Source organism: Mobula hypostoma, chromosome 1, assembly GCF_963921235.1.
Source record: "Mobula hypostoma chromosome 1, sMobHyp1.1, whole genome shotgun sequence".
NCBI classification, from domain to species: Eukaryota; Metazoa; Chordata; class Chondrichthyes; order Myliobatiformes; family Myliobatidae; genus Mobula; species Mobula hypostoma.
Genome location: NC_086097.1, coordinates 250,439,912 through 250,462,759, shown reverse-complemented (window position 1 = coordinate 250,462,759; position 22,848 = coordinate 250,439,912). Strand labels below are relative to the sequence as shown.

The following is a 22,848-nucleotide window of genomic DNA, read 5'->3' as shown; positions in this document are numbered from 1 at the left end:
TTAAGACCTCGAGCTGCAACTTGGTTGTCACAGGCTACCTGAGACTCACACCATTGGGAACATTTAAAAAATAGTGGGACTTTATCATCATCACCTCGCTCGGCTGTAAAAACCTTAATGAAGCAAGAGGCATGAATTATCGTACCTAATTGCCAGCAATAAAAAAAGACCTTATAAATACCTTGCACTGTGAATGCCCCGACTGTGTACAGGTAGTTCCCAGGACATCCTGTCTCTAAGTGACACGGGCGCGCTCCCACCGCTGTGTGCGCGCGCTCGCTCGCTCTCCGGGGCGTGGCTGCACCTGCCTGGGGCCCGGGTCACGTGACGCCGCCCAGGTCTCCGAGACTCACCTGCGACCATGTCGGCTGCCACGACCAACGCCAGTGCGAACGCCGTGTCCTTCCCTGCTCCGCAGGTGACCCTACCTCAGGGCACGCAGGTGCTGCAGACCTACTCGGGTGCATTCATCTGCCTGGAGATAGTAAGTACAGCAGCCGAGGTCCCGGGTGGGCTGGGCGGCGGCGTCTTGTTTACTGGCGGTGCAACAATCCCTCTTTGCCTTTCCCTCTCCCAACACAGTTGTTCGGAGGCTTGGTGTGGATTCTGGTCGCCTCCTCCAACGTCCCGGTGCCCCTGATGCAAGGCTGGGTGATGTTTGTGTCGGTCATCATGTTCGTGTGCTCTTCCCTCTACCTGTCGGTGTATCTGTGCGGGCTCGCCGACCGGCTGGACACCGACTGGAACATGGTGGTGAGTAAACTGCTGCCTGTTGTCCTCCCAAACCCTCCCCCCCCCGCCCCCCACTTCCCAGAGCCGGTGCCCCCGCCGTGGGTGGCTGTGCGGAAATCTCAGCGTCGCCTCGCCGCTGGGAGGTGTGGGGTGGAGCTGGCCTCACACGCATTGAAAACTCGCCAGGCGGCCGTTTCTCACCGGTCCCCGACTGCGGGCGCACGCACGATCGCGGACAACTCCGGAGCAACACACGCAAAATGCTGGAGGAACTCAGCAGGTCAGTCAGCGTTTATGGAGGGAAACAAACAGCTGACATCTGTGGCCAAGATTCTTAATGGGAACTCCTGAACTTTCACCTTTCCACCCCCTTCCCCCTTCTTCTGGATTTCTGGCCTTCTGGCCTTCTGGCCTTCCTTTCCGGAGTCTCCTCCCAAACCATCAGCTGTTTATTTTCAGGTTTAAAGGTTCATTTATTAACAAAGTATGCTACCCTGAAATTCTTTACTAGGTAGCCAAGAAACTAAGGAAGGGAAAAAGGCAGCTCATTTCGAAGGTTTTATCTACCACCCCCAACACAAAAAATGAACAAAAATGGAACCAGCACATCAACCCCCAAATCACTTCTCCCATACAAAAGACAAACAAATTTATAGTCATTCAACCACATGTATACAGCTAACTGAAACGATGTAGTACATATAGGTGTGGTGTGTGTGGATTCTTGCACCTTCAGTCACAAAATAATAGTCTAGATAGAGAGAGTGGGTCAGGGAGTATCTGTTTTCCAGGGTTGAAGTGTCTCACAACAGAGGGATGCATGGAAGATGAGTGGGGTGGGTTCAGATGGGGGGAGAGGTATGAGGGGTAGGCTTTTCAGTCCTGCTGAAGGTTCTCAGGCCGAAACGTCGACTGTAGATGCTGCCTGGCCTGCTGAGTTCCTGCAGCATTTTGTGTGTGAAGCTTTTTACTCATTGTGATGGATACTTGGAATCTCTGCCTGGTATGGTGGTGGAGGCAAATGCATTAGAGGCATTTAAAATATGGATGTAAGGAAGATGGAGGGATTACTGGGTGTTTTTTGATTTGCTTTTTAGCTGGTTTCATCCAACATTGTGGGTTGAATGACCAGTTAATGTGCTGTATGTTCTAGCCCAAGTCCCTGAGGGGCATGGCCTGACCATTGACATAAATATGAACCTCACACTTTATGTAAGACAGTATATTGTTACTGGCACTATTATTTAGATTATGAAGACACGCAGTCCCCTTTTATTGTCATTTAGTAATGCATGCATTAAGAAGTGATACATTATTTCCTCCGGTGTGATATCACAAAACACAGGACAAACCAAGACTGAAAAAACTGACAAAACCACATAATTATACATATAGTTACAAACAGTGTAACAATACCATAACTTGATGAAGAAGTCCGTGAGCACAGTAAAGTTCAAAGTTTCTCAAATGTCCCACATCTCACGCAGACGGGAGAAGGAAGAAAAACTCTCCCTGCCATGCCGACCACAATCCGATTCTGAGTCATCCGAAAACTTCGAGCTCTGATCAGCTCTCCGACACTGAGTACTGAGCGCCATCTCTGTCCGAATGATTCGACCTCCTTCTCGGTCACCAAAAACAGGCAAGGCCAGGGATTTTGAGGCCTACCCCCGAAAGATTCCCGATCACACAGTAACGACAGCAGCGGACGGGCGTTTCAGAAATTTCTCCAGATGTTCCTCTGTGCTTTCGAGTCCATTCTCCATCAAATCAGAATTATTATAATAGAATAAGCAGTTGTAAAATTACATGAAACAGCCGCATTTTCCTCCCTGAAAGCTCCTTGACTTGCATTTTCTCCAGCATTTTGTGTGTTGCTCAGCACTGATCTGATCCCATAATCTTTCAAAGACTCTTCATCTCATGTTCTTGATATTCATTGCTTATAATTTCTTTTTGTATTTGCAATTTGTCTTTTTTACATTGGTTCTTTGTCCTTCCTGTTGGGTCTTTAATTGTTTCTATTGTTTCTTGTATTTGCTGTGAATGCCCACCATGAAGTGAATCTCAGGGTTGTATATAGACTTTGATAATAAATTTACTTTGAACTTTCAGTTGCTTGCTGAAATGGCATGTCTAATTGTGGTGAACCAGCGGATTGGAGAGTTTTTTGAAGACAGACCCCTTCCCTAAACTCTCTTCTCTTTGGTTTCTGGGGGTGGGATTTTTTTTATTAAAACACCAATTGCTGAGGAAGTTTGATAATTTTGGGTATATTCGTTGCCCACCAGGAATTGGAATTGGTTTACTATTGTTACTGAGATATAGTGGAAAACTTGGCTTGTGTGCTGTGCCTATGCAGTTCATTGAGAAAGAACAAGGGAGTCCAAAACCTGAGGACACAGCCTCAGACGAGAGGGATGTTGATTTGGAACAGATGAGGAGGAATTTCTTTAGCCAGAAAGTGGTGAACCTGTGGAATTCATTGCCATGGGCAGCTGTGAAGGCCAAGCCATTATGTATATTTAAGGTAGAAGTTGATAGATTCTTGATTCTTCAGGTCATGAAGGGATACGGGGAGAACGCAGGAGACTGCGGCTGAGAGGAAACTGGATCAGCCATGAGGAAATGGCAGAGCAGACTCCAGTGGCCAAGTAGCCTAATTCTGCTCCTGTATCTTATCAGAATCAGAATCCTTTATCATCGCCAAGTATGTGGACACATACAGGGAATTTGATGCCAGTTTCCCTGAGCTCTTGCTGTACAGAATCAAAAAGCAAACAAAACAATAGTGCAAATAATCATGAACTATATACAATGAGGTATACCTGTGTATGTACAGGTGGACTTGGTTTATAATAGACTAAAATTCAAGTGTTCATAAGACTGATGGCATACGGAAAGAAACAGTTCTTGTACCTATCTGTCCTGGCATACAGTGATCTAAAGCGCCTACCAGAAGGAAGGAGTTGGAACAGGTGATGTCCAGGGTGTGATGGGTCTACAATGATGCTGCTTGCTCGCTTCCTGACTCTAGATGTGTACAAGTCCTGGATCGAGGGCAGCTTCACACCAACAATCCTTTCCGCAGCCCTGATGGTTCTTTGGAGTCTATTCTTGTCTTGTTTGGTAGCTGATCCAAACCAGACAGTGATGGACGAACAGAGAACAGACTGGATTATTCCTGAATAGAATTGAATCAGCAGCTCCTGAGGCAGGTTGTACTTCCTGAGTTGACGTAGGAAATACAACCTCTGCTGAGCCTTTTTGATAAGAGTGTCCGTGTTGGGTGTCCACTTCAGGTCCTGGGAGACTGTGACACCCAGAAACCTGAAGGTCTCCACAGCAGACACAATACTGTTGAGTGTAGTGAGTGGAGGGAGTATTGGGGGGGGCTCCTCCTGAAGTCTACTGTCATCTCCACAGTCTTGAGTGTATTTAGCTCCAGATTGTTCTGACCACACCGGAGGGCCAGCCGTTCCACCATCTGTCTGTATGCAGACTCATCACTGTCTCGGATAAGGCCAATGACAGTTGTGTCATCTACAAACTTCAGGAGTTTAACAGATGGATCCTGTGAGGTGCAGTCATTAGTGTAAAGGGAGCAGAGCAGTGGGGAGAGCACACATCCCTGGGGGGCACCGGTACTGATTGTCCGGGTGCTAGAAATGATGCTTCCCAGCCTCACTTGCTGCACCCTGTCAGTCAGGAAACTGATAGATGGCTGGGGAGAGAGTGAGCTGGGTGAGTTTGGAGGATTTCTGGGACGGTGGTGTTGAACGCCGAGCTGAAGTCAACAAACAGGACCCTCGCAGAAGTTCCTGGGCTGTCGAGGTGTTGTAGTATGTAATGCAATCCCATGTTGACTGCATCTACCTATCTACCACTGACCTATTTGCCTGATAAGCAAACTGCAGGTGGTCCAGCAGGGGGCCTGTAATGTCCTTTGGCTGAGCCAACACTAGTCTCTCAAAGGACTTCATGACCACAGATGTCAAGGCAACAGGCCTGTAGTCATCTAGTCCCTTGATAGTGGGTTTCTTAGGGACTGGAATGATAATGGAGCGCTTGAAGCAATGAGGGACTTCACACAGCTCCAGTGATCTATGGAAGATCTGTGTGTAGATGGGGGCCAGCTGATCAGCGCAGGTCTTCAGGCAGGAAGGCAGCACGCAGTCTGGGCCTGGCGCTTTCCTGGTCTTCTGCCTCCGGAACAGCTGACTCACCTCCCTCTTATGATCTAAGATAAAATTATAACAATGCAGAATGATTTCTAACAGTTAGAGCAGGGGTAGGCAACCTACAGCCCATGGGCCAGATCCGGCCCGCGAAGGTATATTGACCGGCCCGCAAGCAAATATTGAGATACTATGCTTATCCAACCCACGAGCAATTTTTTTTCCTTATTCTGAGTGTATCACGCGACCACACTGATGGACATGCATGGCATCTTGTTACACTGGCCCCAGGTTCTGTTTTGTTCCAAACCAAACACTGGTCATATACGAATGACAGGAAGGCAGACTACCTTATTAATATGTATTAGATACTCTCCGTGCACACGCAGGTTTTCAAATGGGATCGTTCAAATTTGTAAACAGAAACAGCATCACTTTATTTTAACAAGAAATCCACGTGAAATATCCAGATATTTACATGTGCTATGATACTTGTTGAATAACTCGCATTTCGAAATAAAATTGAAGAAAAAAATGGCAATGAATGCAAAACGCAGGAAGGTAGACACTGAGTGCTGAAATTTCCTAGACACTTGGACACTAGATTACTTCTTTATCGAGCAAGCTGGGAAACCAGTTTCTCATTTGCCTGGAAAATGTTGCTGTGAAGAAGGTGGCAAATATCAGGCGACATTACGAGACCCGCCATAGTGGAAATTTTAACAAGTTTACTGGGCAAGCAAGGAAAGATGAAGCTGAGTGAATGAAGGCTAGTTTTGCAAAACAAACGTCATCTTTTGCCAAGAAAAGCAGTGAAAATGAAGGAAATACCCCTGCCAGCTACGAAGTCTCAAAACGTATTGCAGAAAAGCCAAAGCCTTTTACAGATGGAGAGTTTGTCAAAGAATATGGACCATGCAAAAAAAAATGGCATCATTGTTTGGCAGCATTCATCTGTGTGAGCAATTAATTTCAAAAATGAAGCACACCAAGACCCATTTGAGAACAAGATTGACTGATGCCCATCTAGATAATGTCTTGCTCTTGGCATCAACAAGTCTGACACCCAACATTGAGAAGCTTTCAGGCAACAAACAGCATCAAGTTTCACATTGATTTATCGACTGTTTGCATTAAAATTTTCTTTTTTTATTATACTTACCACCATTCAATGCATCATGTTCATACGTTTTGTGTTTAAATGTTCTTTGTGTCCTTTTAATAGATTCAAAAGATGCCTTGATTGAATTAAATTGCAACTAAACTGAGTTTGATTACTAATTGGCATCCTTGGTGAAGCACAAATAATTATCTAGCATGCATTATTCATTAATTTGAGGCAAAACATCACTAGATGTATTTAAATGGATAATTCCCATATTTCAAGTTTTTTACGGCATTTATCTGGCCCACTGTCTGCTCATTAATACACAATCCGGCCCACAGAAGCAAAAAGGTTGCCGACCCTGAGTTAGAGAAAGCAGGGCAGGTAAACTAAGGTGCAAGGTCAACAGTCCTACTTGTTGTACCATTCAATATCCTTAACAGCAGGATAGAAGCGGTCCTTGAGTCAGAATGTGCATGGTTTCAGGCTCTTGTATCCTCCTGATGGGAGAAGGACATTGGGGTGGGTAGGGTCATTTGATTATGTTGGCTGCTTTACTGAGGAAGTGAGGAGTGTAGACGGTCTAGAGGGGAGGCTGGGGTTTCCATGATGTGGACACAACTCTCTACATTTTTTGCACTATGTGCAGAGCAGCTCCATGCCGAGCTGTGATGTATCTAGACAGAATACTTCCTGCGGTGCATCAGTTAAATAATTTTATTGAGATGCAGCTCGGAGTCGGCTGTTTGGAGCACTCCACGCAGTAACTCCTGATTTAACCCTAGCCTCATAGAACAGCTTGCAATGACCTATTAACTGGTATGTCTTTGGACTGTGGGAGGAGCGAGCCCGGAAAAAAACCCACACATTCCATGGGGTCATGACAAACTTCTAGGCAAGGGGGGATGACAACATGACAAATTTCTTTAGACTCTGAGGAAGTAGAAGCAGAGCTCCCAGTACAGATCCTTGCGGAGCACCACTAAACACTGAACTCCAGCAAAGAATAACTCCCTTTGACCACTATACTGTCTTCTATGGGCAAGCCAGTTTTGAATCCAAATGGCCAATTCACTCTGGATCCCATGATCTTGATCTACGGGATGAGCTTCCCACCTTACAAAAACACCTTACAAAAATCCATGTAGACAACATCCACAGTTCTGCCTCATCACCGCATCAAAAACTCGATTAAGTTAGTAAGACACTTACTTGCCCCACACAAAGCCATGGTGGCTCTCCCCAATTAGGCCATGATTTTCCAAATGCTTATAAATCCGATCCCTAAGAATTCTCTCAAGTAACTTCTCCACTACTGACATGACTTGCCAGTCTACTTTCCAGGATTATCCCTTGTGCAATAATGGAACAACATTAGCTACTCACTAGCCCTCCAGGACCTCACCTGTGGCTAGAGGGGACTTGACAATATTGACTGAGGCCCAGAAATCTCTTCACTTGCCCCTCTCAATAAATCAGGGTATATCTCATCAGGCCCTGGGAACATGTCGACCTTAATGCTCTAAGAGACCCAACACTACTTCCTCCAACACATAAAAGTTGCTGGTGAACGCAGCAGGCCAGGCAGATCTCTAGGAAGCGGTACAGTCGACGTTTCAGGCTGAGACCCTTCGTCAGGACTAACTGAAGGAAGAGCTAGTAAGAGATTTGAAAGTGGGATGGGGAGGGGGAGATCCAAAATGATAGGAGAAGACAGGAGGGGGAGGGATGGAGCCAAGAGCTGGACAGTTGATTGGCAAAAGGGATATGAGAGGATCATGGGACAGGAGGCCTAGGGAGAAAGAAAAGTTGGCGGGGGGGAACCCAGAGGATGGGCAAGGGGTATAGTGAGAGGGACAGAGGGAGAAAAAGGAGACAGAGAAAAATAATGTGTGTATATAAATAAATAACGGATGGGGTACAAAGGGGAGGTGGGGCACTAACAGACGTTTGAGAAGTCAATGTTCATGCCATCAGGTTGGAGGCTACCCAGATGGAATACAAGGTGTTGTTTCTCCAACCTGATGACAGTAGAGGAGGCCCTGGATAGACATATCAGAATGGGAATGGGATGTGGAATTAAAATGTGTGGCCACTGGGAGATCCTGCTTTCTCTGGAGGACAGAGCGTAGGTGTTCAGTGAAATGGTCTCCCAGCCTACTTCCTCCTATACTTTGAAATGTCCTAGCATATTGATACTCGACAATGATCTCCTGATCTTCTAAAGCCTTGATAAATTATGACTCGATGATACTTAAATAATGACTCATATAAGATAAAGTACTCTTTAGGGACCTCACCCACCACCTCCGCATCCAAGCAAATGTTCCCCTTTTATCTTTGGACCTATCCTCTTCTAGCTTGTCCCTTTGCTGTGCTGTATGTATAGAATGCCCTGGGATTCTCTTTAATCCTACTTGCCAAGGACTTTTCCTGGTCCCCCTGGGCTTTCCTAATTCCCTCTGTAACTTTGTGGCTTCTTTATTATCCTTAAGAGCTTTGTTTGATTCTAGCTTTCTAAGCTTTATGTACTTTTTTTTTTCTTGACTAAATTCATCACCTATCACTACATCAAAAGCTCTTTCCTTGCCATCCTTGTCCTTCTGACTGGAACATATCTGTCCTGCGCTCTGTGCAGTTGGTCTTTAAACACCCTCCACGCAATGGATGTGGACTTGGCGAAAACAGCTGTTCCTAACTAGCTCTCCCTAGTTCCTGCCTAATACTCTGTAATTTGCCCTGCTCCAGTGTAATACTCCCACAAGGTCCATACTTATCTTTGTCTTTTAGCTATCTTAAACTTAAAGACGTAAACAGGAGGAATTCTACAGATGCTGGAAATTCAAGCAACCCACATCAAAGTTGCTGGTGAACGCAGCAGACCAGGCAGCATCTCTAGGAAAAGTACCTCTTCCTAGAGATGCTGCCTGGCCTGCTGCGTTCACCAGCAACTTTGATGTGTGTTGCTTAAACTTAAGGAGTTGTGGTCACAGTTCCCCAACTGCTCAGCTGGCCAGACTGATTACCAACCTCAGATCCAGTACAACCCCCTCCTCTTGTACGAATGACATATTAATTTGAGAAACCCTCCTGGATACACCTAACATTCTGCCCCCCCTAAACACCATGCATGAAAGGGGCCCAGTTTATTTTAGTAAGTTGAGGTCTCCCATGACAACAATTCTATGTTTTTGCCTTAATCTGCCTGCATATCTGTTTCTCAATGTATCAGTGGCTAAATGTATCGGCTTCCTAAAACATTGAAACCCTGGGTCATTAAGCACTCACACCTGTCCCCCTCTGTAACAGCCACTACACTGTAGTTCCACGTACTGATACATTCTCGAAGTTGATCACCTTTACCCATAATACTCAGCATTAAAATACACACACTTCAAACTATCTGACCTGTTGTATCAATTACTTTGTTTTCACTTGCCCTGATGTCTACCTTTCTCTCCATCCCAACACTTCCTGCTCTGGTTCCCATTCCCCTGCCAAACTCAGTTTAGACCCTCCCATGTAGTTCTTGTGAACCTCTTGGCCAGGATATTGGTTCCCCTCCAGTTCAGTTCGACCCATTCCTCATGTACAGGTCACCCCTGCCCCAGAAAAAGTTCCAGTTATCCAAAAACCTGAAACCCTACCCTTTGAACCAGTTACGCACATCAAAGTTGCTGGTGAACGCAGCAGGCCAAGCAGTATCTCTAGGAAGAGGTACAGTCGACGTTTCGGGCCAAGACCCTTCGTCAGGAGTCGGGCCTGACAAAGGGTCTCGGCCCGAAACGTCGACTGTTTAGAGATGCTGCCTGGTCTGCTGCGTTCACCAGCAACTTTGTGTGTTGTTTGAATTTCCAGCATCTGCAGAATTCCTCGTGTTCCTCAGCCACTAAGAAGGGAATCTCATTGAATATTGAAAGGCCTGGACAGTGGACGTGGAGAGGATATTTCCTGTAGTGGAGGAGTCCATGACCAGAAGGCACACAAAGAAGCCCCTTTAAGACAGATGAGGAATTTCTTTAATGCGTGGGTGGTGAATCTGTGGAATTCTTTGCCACAGAGGGCAAAAGTTCAAGCCAAAGGCCTTTATTAAAAGCACAGTTAATAATTGATATTTCAAATACACGCCTGAAAGTGTGGATATAGACTCTCACAGCTATCTGGACTATTCCTCTTCTCACCCTGTCTCTTGCAAAAACGCCATCCCCTTCTTGCAATTCCTCCGTCTCCGCCGCATCTGCTCTCAGGATGAGGCTTTTCATTCTAGGACGAGGGAGATGTCTTCATTTTTTAAAGAAAGGGGCTTCCCTTCCTTCACTATCAACTCTGCTCTTAAACGCATCTCCCCCATTTCACGTACATCTGCTCTCACTCCATCCTCCCACCACCCCACTAGGAATAGGGTTCCCCTGGTCCTCACCTACCACCCCACCAGCCTCCGGGTCCAACATATTATTCTCCGTAACTTCCGCCACCTCCAACGGGATCCCACCACGAAGCACATCTTTCCCTCCCCCCCCCTCTCTGCATTCCGCAGGGATCGCTCCCTACACAACTTCCTTGTCCATTCGTCCCCCCCATCCCTCCCCACTGATCTCCCTCCTGGCACTTATCCGTGTAAGCGGAACAAGTGCTACACATGCCCTTACACTTCCTCCCTTACCACCATTCAGGGCCCCAAACAGTCCTTCCAGGTGAGACATCACTTCACCTGTGAGTCGACTGGGGTGATATACTGCGTCCGGTGCTCCCGATGTGGCCTTTTATATATTGGTGAGACCCGACGCAGACTGGGAGACCGCTTTGCTGAACATCTACGCTCTGTCCGCCAGAGAAAGCAGGATCTCCCAGTGGCCACACATTTTAATTCCACATCCCATTCCCATTCTGACATGTCTATCCACGGCCTCCTCTACTGTAAAGATGAAGCCACACTCAGGTTGGAGGAACAACACCTTATATTCTGTCTGGGTAGCCTCCAACCTGATGGCATGAACATTGACTTCTCTAACTTCCGCTAGGCCCCACCTCCCCCTCGTACCCCAGCTGTTACTCATTTTTATGCACACATTCTTTCTCTCACTCTCCTTTTTCTCCCTCTGTCCCTCTGAATATACCTCTTGCCCATCCTCTGGGTCACCCCCCCCCGTCTTTCTTCCCGGACCTCCTGTCCCATGATCCTCTCGTATCCCCTTTTGCCTATCACCTGTCCAGCTCTTGGCTCTATCCCTCCCCCTCCTGTCTTCTCCTATCATTTTGCATCTCCCCCTCCCCCTCCAGCTTTCAAATCCCTTACTCACTCTTCCTTCAGTTAGTCCTGACGAAGGGTCTCGGCCTGAAACGTCGACTGCGCCTCTTCCTATAGATGCTGCCTGGCCTGCTGCGTTCACCAGCAACTTTGATGTGTGTTGCTTGAATTTCCAGCATCTGCAGAATTCCTGTTGTTTGCATATAGACCTGGTTATGGGTTTTAGAAGGATTTTGTCTGGAAAACTCCCGCACAGATGGTCATAGAAAATTGCAGCACAGAAACCAGCCAATCTAGTCCATAGCAAACCATTTAAGCTGCCATTGACCTGCACTGAGGCCATAGCCCTCCATGCCCCAACTATCCTTGTACCTATCCAAACTTCTCTTAAACGAAGAACCACTTGCGCTGACAGCTCACGCTTTCTTGACCCTCTGAGTGAAGAAGTCCCCCCTCCTCATGTTCCCCTTAAACATTTCACCTTTCACTTTTAACCCATGGCCTTTGGTTGTAGTCCCACCCACCTCAGAGGAAAAAGCCTGCTTGTGTTTACCCTTCCTATACCCCTCATAATTTTGTATGTCTCCATCAAATCTCGTTAATAGTAAACTTGAGTTTATTGTTTATCTACGAGTCCACGTCTGCACAAACTTATCTGTAGCAGCATCACAGACACAGCGCATCAGATAAGTAGCATTCGCAAGAAAAACATCAACATGAATTGTACGTCATTTTTGCAAGAACAAAATAGCACCAAAATCTGTTTTAGTTTAAAGTAATCAATGTTGTTGAACTGTAGTACATGGAGTTTGGAAAAATAGAGGGCATGGATAACCCTAGGTAATTTCTGAGGTAAGGACATGTTCGGCACAGCTTTGTGGGCCGAAGGGCCTGTATTGTGCTGTAGGTTTTCTATGTTTCTACGTAGTCTGAGGCTTCTGGTCGTTGACCATGGATGTTGCATCCTGGCTGTCTAGATATGCAAGCTAGGGCTGTACAGTGTGGAGAGTAAGCTGTTGCCCATGTGGCAAGCTCCCCCTCTCCACGCGGCTGATGAATCCAAAGGAACGGCAAAGACCTGTACAGTTTGGCACTGGCGGCATTGTAGGAGTTGCCTGTCAGATTTGAACTCAGTGCAGGCTACCTTGGGGACTCGGCTTTAGATCTCCCCCACCTTGGGAATTCAGCACCAAACAACTGGATGTTGGCCAAGCAAATATCAGTTGATCTAATGTGGAATCTTGAACAATGGTGGGATCAGATCATTTGGGTGGAAGAATGGACATTGTGAAACTTGGCTTTAATTTGCCTTGTCAAGTTTATTGTCATTTAACTATATAAATTTATACCACCAAACAAGACAATGCTTTTCCAGACTAAGATAAATTGCATAAGTTAAATATTGTATAGTACAATACAAATTATCTGTTGACACTTTGATGCAATGCGGCAGGAAGTGCAGAAGCCTGATGGCCTGAAGGACAAAACTGTTTCCCATTCGGACTGTTGATTTTTCTGCCGTGGACTCTCCCAGGAACGTGAGAAACAGGAGTCGGCCATCTGGCCCGTCGAGCCTGCTCCACATTCAATAAGATCATGGCTGATCTGGCCATGGACTCATCTCCACCTACTAGCTTTTTCTCCATAAACCCTTAATTCCCCTACTATGCAAAAAATCTATCGAGCCTTGTCTTAAATGCATTTTCTGAGGTAGCCTCCACTGCTTCCTTGGGCAGAGAATTCCACCAATTCACCATTCTTTGGGGAAAAGCAATTCGTTCTCATTTCAATCCTAAATTTACATCCCCAAATCTTGAGGCTATATCCCGTCGTTCTAGTCTCACCTACCAATGGAAACAACTTTCCTGGCTCTATCTTATCTATCCCTTTCATAATTTGTTTCTATAAGATCTCCTCTCATTCTGAATTCCAGTGAGTACAGTCCCAGGTGACTCAATCTCTGCCCATAGTCTAACCCCCTCATCTCTGGAATTAACCTGGTGAACCACCTCTTCACCGCCTCAAAGCCAGTATATCCTTCAAGTAAGGAGACTAGAACTGCGCACAGTTGCTTCATAGAAATATAGAAAACCTACAGCACAATACAGGCCCTTTGTCCTGCAATGCTGTGCTGAACATGTACTTACTTTAGAAATTACCTAGGGTTACCCATAGCCCTCTATTTTTCTAAGCTCCATATACCTATCCAGGAGTCTCTTAAAAGACCCTATTGTATCTGCTTCCACCACCGTCGCCGGTAGCCCATTCCATGCACTCACCGTTGGGTCTTTTTAATTTACCCTGACATCTCCTCTGTACCTACTTCCAAGCATCTTAAAACTATGTCCTCTCATGATAGCCATTTCAGCCCCGGGAAAAAGCCTCTGACTATCCACACAATCAATGCCTCTCATTATCTTGTACATCTCTATCAGGTCACCTCTCATCCTATGTTGCTCCAAGGAGAAAAGGTCATGTTTACTCAACCTATTTTTGTAAGAAATGCTGCCCAATCCAGACAACATCCTTGTAAATCTCCTCTGCACCCTTTCTATAGTTTCCACATCCTTCCTGTAGTGAAGCAACCAGAACTGAGCTTAGTACTCCAAGTGGGGTCTGACCAGGGTCCTATATAGCAGTAACATTACCACTCTGCTCTTAAACTCAATCCCACGGTTGATGAAGGCCAATGCACTGTATACCTTCTTAACCTCAGTCAACCTGTGCAGCAGCTTTGAGCATCCTATGGACTCGGACCCCGAGATCCCTCTGATCCTCCACACTGTCAAGAGTCTTACCATTAATACTATATTCTGCATCATATTTGACCTACCAAAATGAACCACCTCACACTTATCTGGGTTGAACTCCATCTGCCACTTCTCAGCCCAGTTTTGCATCCTATCAATGTCCCACTGTAACCTCTGACAGCCCTCCACACTATCCACAACACCCCGAACCTCTGTCATCAGCAAATTTACTAACCCATCCCTCCACTTTCTCATCCAGGTCACTTATAAAAATCACAGAGAAACGGGGTCCCAGAACAGATCCCTGAGGCACACCGCTAGTCACCGACCTCCATGTAGAATATGACCCCTCTACAACCACACTTCGGCTTCTGTCAGACCCTTGCCCACTCACTTAATCTATCTATATCTCTCTGCAGACTCTCTGTATCCTCTGAACAATTTAGTATCATCAGCAAACTTGGAAAAACAAGACATGGTCCCCCTCTTCCTGATCATTAACGTATATCAAACGGTTATGGGCTCAGCACTGAACCCTGCAGCACACCGCTCACCACTGATTGCCAACCAGAGTAACAGTCATGTACCCCAACTCTCTGCTTTCTATTGTTTAAGCAATCCTCTATCCGTGCTAATACATCATCCCCAACTCCATGCATCCTTATCTTATGGATAAGTCTTTTATGCAGCACCTTGTCAAACGCCTTCTGAAAATCCAAGTAAATAACATCCATCTGTTTGTTCCCCTCTACCCATTGCACTCATTATATCCTCAAAGAGCTCCAGCAAGTTTGTCAAATAGGACCTGCCTTTGCTGAATCCATGCCGCATCTGCCTGATGGATCCATTTCTTTCCAGTTGCCTTGCTATTTCTTTAATGATAGTTTTAAGCATTTTCCCAACGACAGATGTTAAACTAACTGGCCTGTAGTTACCTGCCTTTTGCCTACATCCTTTTTTGAACAGTGGCCTAGCATTTGCTTTCTTCCAATCCAACGGGACCTGCCCAGAGCGATTTAGTAAATTATCTCCAAAGCCTCTGCTATAGCCTCTGCCATTTCTTTCAGTACCCTGGGATGCGTTCAGTCAGGATCATGGGACCTGTCTATCTTTAGGCAAACAAGTTTGCTCAGCACTACCTCTTTGGTGATAGCCTTTGTATCGAGGTCCTCGCCTCCTATTGCATCCATATCATCTCTGGCATGTTAGACATCCCCTCCACTGTGAAAACCAACACAGAATAGTCATTCAAAGCCTTGGCCATTTCCTCATTACCAAATAACAATCCCCCTTCTTGTCCTCCAAGGGACCTATGTTCACTTAAACACCCTTTTCCACTTTATATAATTATAAAAACTTTTACTATCCATTTTTGTCTGATGCCTTCCTTTATTTCCTTAGTTATCCATGGCTGGCTCTCTCACCCCTGCTGTTAACTGGAATATACTTTTGGACACCAGAAAATCTCTTTGAAAGTCTTCCACTGTTCCTCTACTATCCCACCATAAAGCCTGTGTTCCCAGTTTGCCCTGTCCAACTCCTCCCTCATCCTGCTGTAGTCTCCCTTGTTTTGACATAGTACATTGGTTTTAGATTAAACTATTGCACCCTCCATTTGGAGACATGTCAGAGGATGCAGGATGGGTGGGATCCTTGTAATACTGAAGGCCCTGCGTATGTGTCGCTCCTGATAACTGTCCCTGATGGATGGCAGGGAGACCCCTATGATCCTTTTGGCCATTTAGTCTTTTGTAGGGTCTCCCGGTCTGACGCTCTGCTGCTCCCATACAGTTGGAGGTGCAGCTTGTCAGGATGTTTTCAATGGTGCTCCTGTAAAATTCAATTAAGATGAGGGCGGGGGGAGGGCCTTGATTGCCTCATTCTTTTCAGGAAGTGGAGATGCTGCTCTGCCGCCTTATTCAGGAAGATGATATTGAAGGAGCAGGTGGGGTCATCTGTGCGCTTAATTCTATTTATGGATGAACCACGTTTGTTCAGAGGGTGAAGGTTCAGCTGCACCTTCCTAAAGTCAACAGTCATGTCGTTGGTCCTCCACACATGGGAGAAAGTGTAACTGAGATGCCTCCCTTGAGTTCTTTGAACAGTATGACCTGGGCCAGTCCACCTAGTACAGCTGAAAGCAGAACTTCCTGCTGGTCTTCTGTAATTGTTCCTTACCGCAGTTTGCTATGTTCTCCTTCACCTCCCCTCCCATTCAGCTATCATGGCTGTTCTGCTAGGCTTGGGATCTCTCCTCCCTGGTAAGGAGGGAGCACAAACAGGCCTTTTGACCCAACTCGTCCATACTGACCCAGCTGACTATCTGAATTAGTAACAAGCCCTTGCTTTTGGCCCATATCTCACTAACCTTTCCAGTCTATGTGTGTCTAATATCTTAAGCACGATTGTCCTTACCTATTCAACTTTCTCTAGCGGCTTGGTCCACATACCCCCAAGACCTGTGGGGGTGGTTGTGGAGGAGAGTCGTTGCTCACCTCACCACATTTCCCCTCTACCTTATATCATGGCATGTGGCTTTAGACTCCCAGACCCTGGGAAAGCCACTAACCACCCTATCTGTGCCTCTTATGATCTTGTAAGCCTCCTATAATGTCATCCATCAGCCTCCTTGTTCTTGATTGGGGATGGGGAGGTATTGAAATCCCTCGACCTATCCTGTTTCCCAATAACTGGAGTCCTCCAGTCCAGCTGATATCCTCATGAATCTTTTCTGCATCCTGCCCATTTAATGACACCCTTCCTATTGTATAGCAAACAGATGCACACAATGCTTCAAGTGGCGTCTTGCCAACTTCTTATACCACAATAACACGACACTCCACCTCGTGTTGTTGAGTGTGCACTGGGTCACACGCCTCCTCCATCTCTCTCCACATCAGTTCCCCAAAGCTGGAGACACAACATCCCTGTATCTCAGTTCTTTTCCCCCCTCCCCCCTCCCTCCCCAATTAACAAAAGAATGGTTGCACCTGTTGCATCAGCTTTTGAGCTTTACATTTCTGATGCCATGATCCCTCTGGCAATAATGGATGCTCAGCATTTTACTAATTTGCATTCAATATTGTTGGGTTCATAAATGGGAGATTTTCTGTCTAGGGAGTGGGGGGGATGGTGAGGGTTGGGGAGGAATGTCCTTTAGCCTCTAACTTGGCTGATGTTTAGTGGGTGGTGCAAAATGCAAAGGTATTGAATGCATCAAGCCTGGAGAGATCATGAGATTGAAATTCCCATCACTTTATTGCAAAGAGTTTGGAGTATAAAAATGGGAAAGGTACAATGTCAGTGAGACCTCATCTGCAATACTCCGCCATCCGAAGGTAGAACGTTCCTATGAAACGGTTCATAAGCCAGAATGTCGTAAAGTGAAGAAGCAATTACTATTTATTTATATGGGGAAAATTTTGTGAGCGTTCGCAGACTCAAACATAACCTACCAAATCATGCCAAATAACACATAAAACCTAAAATAACAGTAACATGTAGTAAAAGCAGGAATGATATGATAAATACACAGCCTATATAAAGTAGAAATACTTCTCTACAGTCATTGCCTGCACTGTTCTCCGTAGCAAAAATCTCATGCAAGCGCTCTCGGCAGAAACACTCTCTCCAGTAACCTTTAAGCTATGAAGCTGCCAAATCATACCAAATAACGCATAAAAATACACAGCCTATATAAAGTAGAAATAATGTATGTACAGCGTAGTATCATTTACTGGAATCGGGAAGACATTGAGCACACTGATGGTGTGTTAGGCTGAGTCGTCAGAGGTTGGGGTGGTGCAGTGGCCCCCACCCTCCAGGCAGTGAACCGATACCGATCTGTGAAGCATGCAGGGGTACAGTGGTAGCCAGGACGCACCCAGCACATCTTTAAGGAAAAAAAAAGCCGAAATAAACAAGCTACTTAATTAGGTGCTGGGCGGCACGTAAATGTCAGCCAGATCAGAGACGACGCAATCAGCAATTACCTCTGATCTGGGCCAACATTTACGTGCCGGGCAGCACCTAACTAATTAGCTTGTTTATTTTGGCATTTTTTCTTAAAGATGTGCTGGGTGCCTCCCGGCTACCACTGAATTCTCCGCGAATTGTTATCTGTCCGCTGCCCGGGGGTTGGTGTGGTGGGACACTGAGGTGTCGTCTGTTTCCATCGGGGCAGGCAGGTCATCTTCTATGTCTGCCTGCCTCGATGTCGAAGGTCGAGGTTCATCGTCTGCTTTGGCTGATGTGGAAGGCTCGAGAAACGATAGTATGCTTGACTGCTTAGCCTCGCGCATTTTTTCTATCATACAGTTCTTTGTAAGCACTCAAACCATCTTGCTAATATGCCCTAAACTGACATACCCTTTCAAAATTAGTCGTACTTTTCTGCAATCATTGCAGTGAAAATCTCACGCAGTTGCTTCACGTTCAGTTCCTGGAGGACTTCACTTTCAGTCTGTTCGCCACTGCATTTGGTTTCGATTCTTATCCTTTCCTCTTCCAATTGCATCAGCTTATCTATCAGTTCTTGGTCATGGGATGCCAAAACCTCTTCAACATCATCTTCGTCAACTTCCACAAGCCAAACTCACTTTGTCCTTACTTCGTTCACCACGATCGAAACGCTTAATTATGTCTAGTTTTACGCTAAGTGTAACACCCTTAACGAGCTCTTTTAGGCTTTTCCGATACCTTAGAACTCATCTTGCTAACGGTTGCTAACGGCTGCTCACAGGCACGTGTTTAAGCAATGCCGGCTAGAATGCAGTTCCGAATCCGGGGGAGGAGCAGCTGCGCGGGGCACGCGCTGCTTTTTTCGTATCAGTGAAAACACCTGTTAGCGAAAACAGGGAACTAATGTAGGTCTTTCGTAACAGTGAGGTTTCATAAAGCGAACGTTCGAAAAGCGGAGACACCTGAACACAGTTATGGTCCTCTTGTTCAATAAATGTACACCACCTGGTCCAGGTGACATCTGCATTAAGGCCTTTTAATTTCCCAAGAACCTTCTCCCTAGTAATGGTAACTTCACACATTTTGGCCTGCAGGTACTCCAGAACTTCTGGCATACTGCTAGTATCTTCTGACGCAAAATACTTGTTCAGCTCATCAGCCATTTCCTTGTCCCCATTACTACCTCCCCAGCATAATTTTTCCAGCGGTCCAATATTCACTCTCGCATCTTTTACACTTCATGTATCTGAAGAAACATTTAATATTAAATCTTTATTATTGGCTAGCTTACTTTAGTATTCAATCTTTACCTTAATTACTTTTTAGTTGCCTTCTGTTAGTTTTTTAAAAGCTTCCCAATCCTCTTAACTTCTCACTAAATTTTGTTCTATTATAAATCTTTTCTTTGGCTTTTATGTTGGCTTAGACCTGTTAGCTATGGTTGTACCATCTTACCTTTAGAATACTACTTTGGGATGTATATATGCTGTGCCTTCTGAATTGCTTCCAGAAATTCCAGCCAATTCTGCCATCATCCCTGCCAGTCAATTTCCAATCAATTCTGGCCAACTCCTTTCTCATGCCTCTATTTCCCTTTACTCCACTGTAATACTGATGCATCTGACTGTAGTTTTTACCTCTAAGTATCAGGTTAAATTCAATCAGATTATCATCTCTCGTCCCTTGAGGTTCTTTTACCTTAAGCTCTCTAATCAATTCTGGTTCATTACACAACACCAAATCCAAAACTGCTGATCCCCTAGTGGGCTCAACCATGAACTGCTTTTAAAAAGCCACCTCATAGGCACTCTAGAAATTCCCCTCTTGGGATCCAGCATTAACCTGATTTTCCCAATCTTCCTGCATATTGAAATCCCCCATGGCTATTGTAACATCGCTCTTTTGACATGCATTTCCTATTTCCCATTGTTATTTGTAGGTTACATCTTTACCCTGGAGGTCTATCTACAACTCCCATCAGTCTTTTTACCCTTGCAGTTCCTTGGCTGTATCCACAACGATTCAACACCGTCTGACCCTACGACACCTCTTTCCAATGACTCGATTTCATTTTTTACCAACAGGACAGCACTGCCCTGTCTGCTTTCCTGCCTGTCCTTTCAATACAAGGTGTGTCCTTGGACATTAAGCTCCCAGCTATAATCTTTCAGGCACTATTCAGTGATGCCTATAATGTCATAATGTCAATCTGTAACAGTACTACAAGTTCATCTACTTTGTTTTGTGCACATCCTGTATTCATCCTTTGCAATTTTGTCCACCTTTTACATTGCAAGTCATCCCGTTGACTGCAATTTTGCCCTATCATCAGCCTGTCCTTGCTAGGAGTCTCATTACACGCTGCTTCTGTTTGTAAACCATTTACCTCATCCTCAGCACTATTACTCTGGTTCCCATCCCCCTGCCAAATTCGTTTCAATCCTCCTGAACAACTCCAGCCAACCTGCCTGTGAAGATATCGGAACCCCACAGGGGTGTAACCTGCCCCTTTTATGCAGGTCAGGCCTTCCCCAGAAGAGATGCCAATGATCCACCAATCTGAGCCCCTGCCCCTGTACCAGTTCCTCGGCCTTGCCAGTTCATCCTAATTTTACCCTGACTGGCACATTGAACAGGCAGCAGTCCAGAGATTACCATCTTGGAGGGCCTTTTCTTTTTCAGCTTTCTACCTAGCTCCCTAAAATCTCTCTTCACCTTGTTTACTTTGTCACTGGTGGTAGGGGACAGGCTGAGTGGACTGCCCCTGCTTTAAGTTCTTTATATTCCTGGAGTAGATGAGAAAGTGATCACCTAGAGCCGCAGGTAGGGAAACTCGTGGGCTGGTCCTGGCCTTTCTTGTGATGGAAGGCTGGAGATTGGGGCTTGGAATGGAGCAGGGAAGGGTTGTCTGAGGAGATGACAGTGTAGTCTTAAGTTTCTGAAGATGAAACATCTGGCTGACAAACATTACTGTTAATAGCACCTGTGGCATTTCTTGTCTCCCCTTCATTTTTTTGCTGCTGATGAAGAGTCTTGGTCCAAAACATCGACTGTTTACTCAAAGGTTTCAAAGGTACATTTAATGTCAGAAATGTACACAAAATACATACTGAAAAGTACATCCTCTATATAGATGCTGCCTGATCTGAGTTTGTCCAGCATTTTGTTACACTGCAGGTGTTACAGCTGGCCCCTAACATGCGTGTTTATATTGGGTTGTACTGTATTGAATTATGGAGTTTCTCTGGAGGCACTCTTTTTCATTTTTGGGTTTCCCATAAGTCACGAACTTCTGAGAATTGGAACTTGAAATTCAAGTTTATCGTCATTCAACCACACATGTATAGAATGAAATAAAACATCGTTTCTCCTGGGCCAAGATGCAGAACACGGTATGTGTAGTTACGATCCAGTGTACAGTCACAAAATAATATTAGCCCAAGTCCCTGAATGGCATGCCCTGAATATTAACAGGTTGGCATAAACTGCCTGTTTATGTAAGACAGTATAATGTCATTGTCACTATTATAATAAAACAAGCAATTGTGTAAATGTGTGAAACAGCAGCAATGAAAGATAATACATGACCAGTAAGAGAGATTCAACACTGAAGCCATGAGACCTGCTATTGCCAACACCTGTTGGGATGCTTCCACGATTGTGCTTTTTAAAATTCTTCCCCAGTGAGTTGTATCCTGCCTATTAAAATTGGGCCGGATGTGCTGATGACTGGCGGGTTGCCCGAACTCATTGGTCACACACCTGTGGACTGGCTATTCCTGTCAATGTGCCCCAAGCACATTGTTTGAAAACCTTTCTTCTAGTCTCTTCAGACTGCAAGAAGTCCTCCCTCCCCCTGAATCTTGATGTGAGAAAACTGTTGAAGAGATGTGTAAAATCTGTCTGAAGAATTGATTTGGAGGTTGCAGAACATGCCATAAAGGGCCCTTTCCAGAACATGGATTTGCTATCCCATTGATCTGTCCTCCAACTCAACCTACTGGCAATAACCATACTGAAACTTAGGGCAGCACACTAGTGTAGCACTTAGTATAATGCTTTGCAATGTCAACAAAGGGAAGATCGGGGTTCAATTCCTGCTGCTGTCTGTAAGGAGTTTGTGGGTTTCCTCACACGGTACAAAGATGTATGGGTTAGGATAAGTAAACTGTGGCATTACTATGTTGGTGATGGAAACATGCCTGCACATTGTCAGACTGTGCTGATCATTGACGGAATTGATGCAGTTCACTGTTTCAATGTACATGTTGCAAATAAGCCTAATCTTTATCTTTAAGAACTAGAACCAGGTATTACCACTGATTAGTTAATTAATTAGTAAACCTGGTGGAGCTGTTTCTACTGACAGGAGAGGGGGCAAAGGTGGGTTCCTGGTGGCATCAAATTAGCTATTTCAGGCAGATGGGGCTCGCCAGCCGTCGTTGGCAGCTCATCCAGGAGAAGGAAAACTGATTTCAAACCTCTGCTGCCTTGCGGCTCTGTCCGCACGTGGGGAAAGCTTCAGGTGTAAACCCCCGAGGGGGAAAATCTGGAGTTGGAACATCTAAGGCAGTCCGACACTGGCAACTCCTGCGACACCACTGGTGCCAAACTGTATCAGTCTCGGATGTTCCTTCGGATTAATCAGCAGTGTGGGGCTTGTCCACTGGGAGCAGCTTCTCTCTCTCTATTCTACTGCCCTGGCTTGCACAACATCCATGGTCAAAGCTCACCAATGAAGGGCCTCCATCTACCGTAACCTGGAGTTCCTGAATGCCTGATATTGTGGAAGGTATGAATGTGCTACTTAAAGATTAACTTTATTTTATTTAGGGATACAACATGGAGTATGCCTCCCTGGCCCAATGATTACCT

General features: G+C 45.5%; 1 protein-coding gene across 1 annotated transcript in view; it reads left to right on the top strand.

Moving 5' to 3' along the window:
• Positions 1 to 208: 208 nt before the first annotated feature.
• The window catches only part of mal2 (mal, T cell differentiation protein 2), a 39,167-nt gene continuing 16,527 nt past the window's right edge, over positions 209 to 22,848 (top strand). Inside the window, exons 1-2 of the mRNA XM_063067119.1 lie at positions 209 to 484; positions 583 to 753. Of these exons, the coding sequence (XP_062923189.1) occupies positions 362 to 484; positions 583 to 753 (294 nt within the window). The 5' untranslated portion in view covers positions 209 to 361. The remainder of the gene's footprint in view (positions 485 to 582; positions 754 to 22,848) is intronic.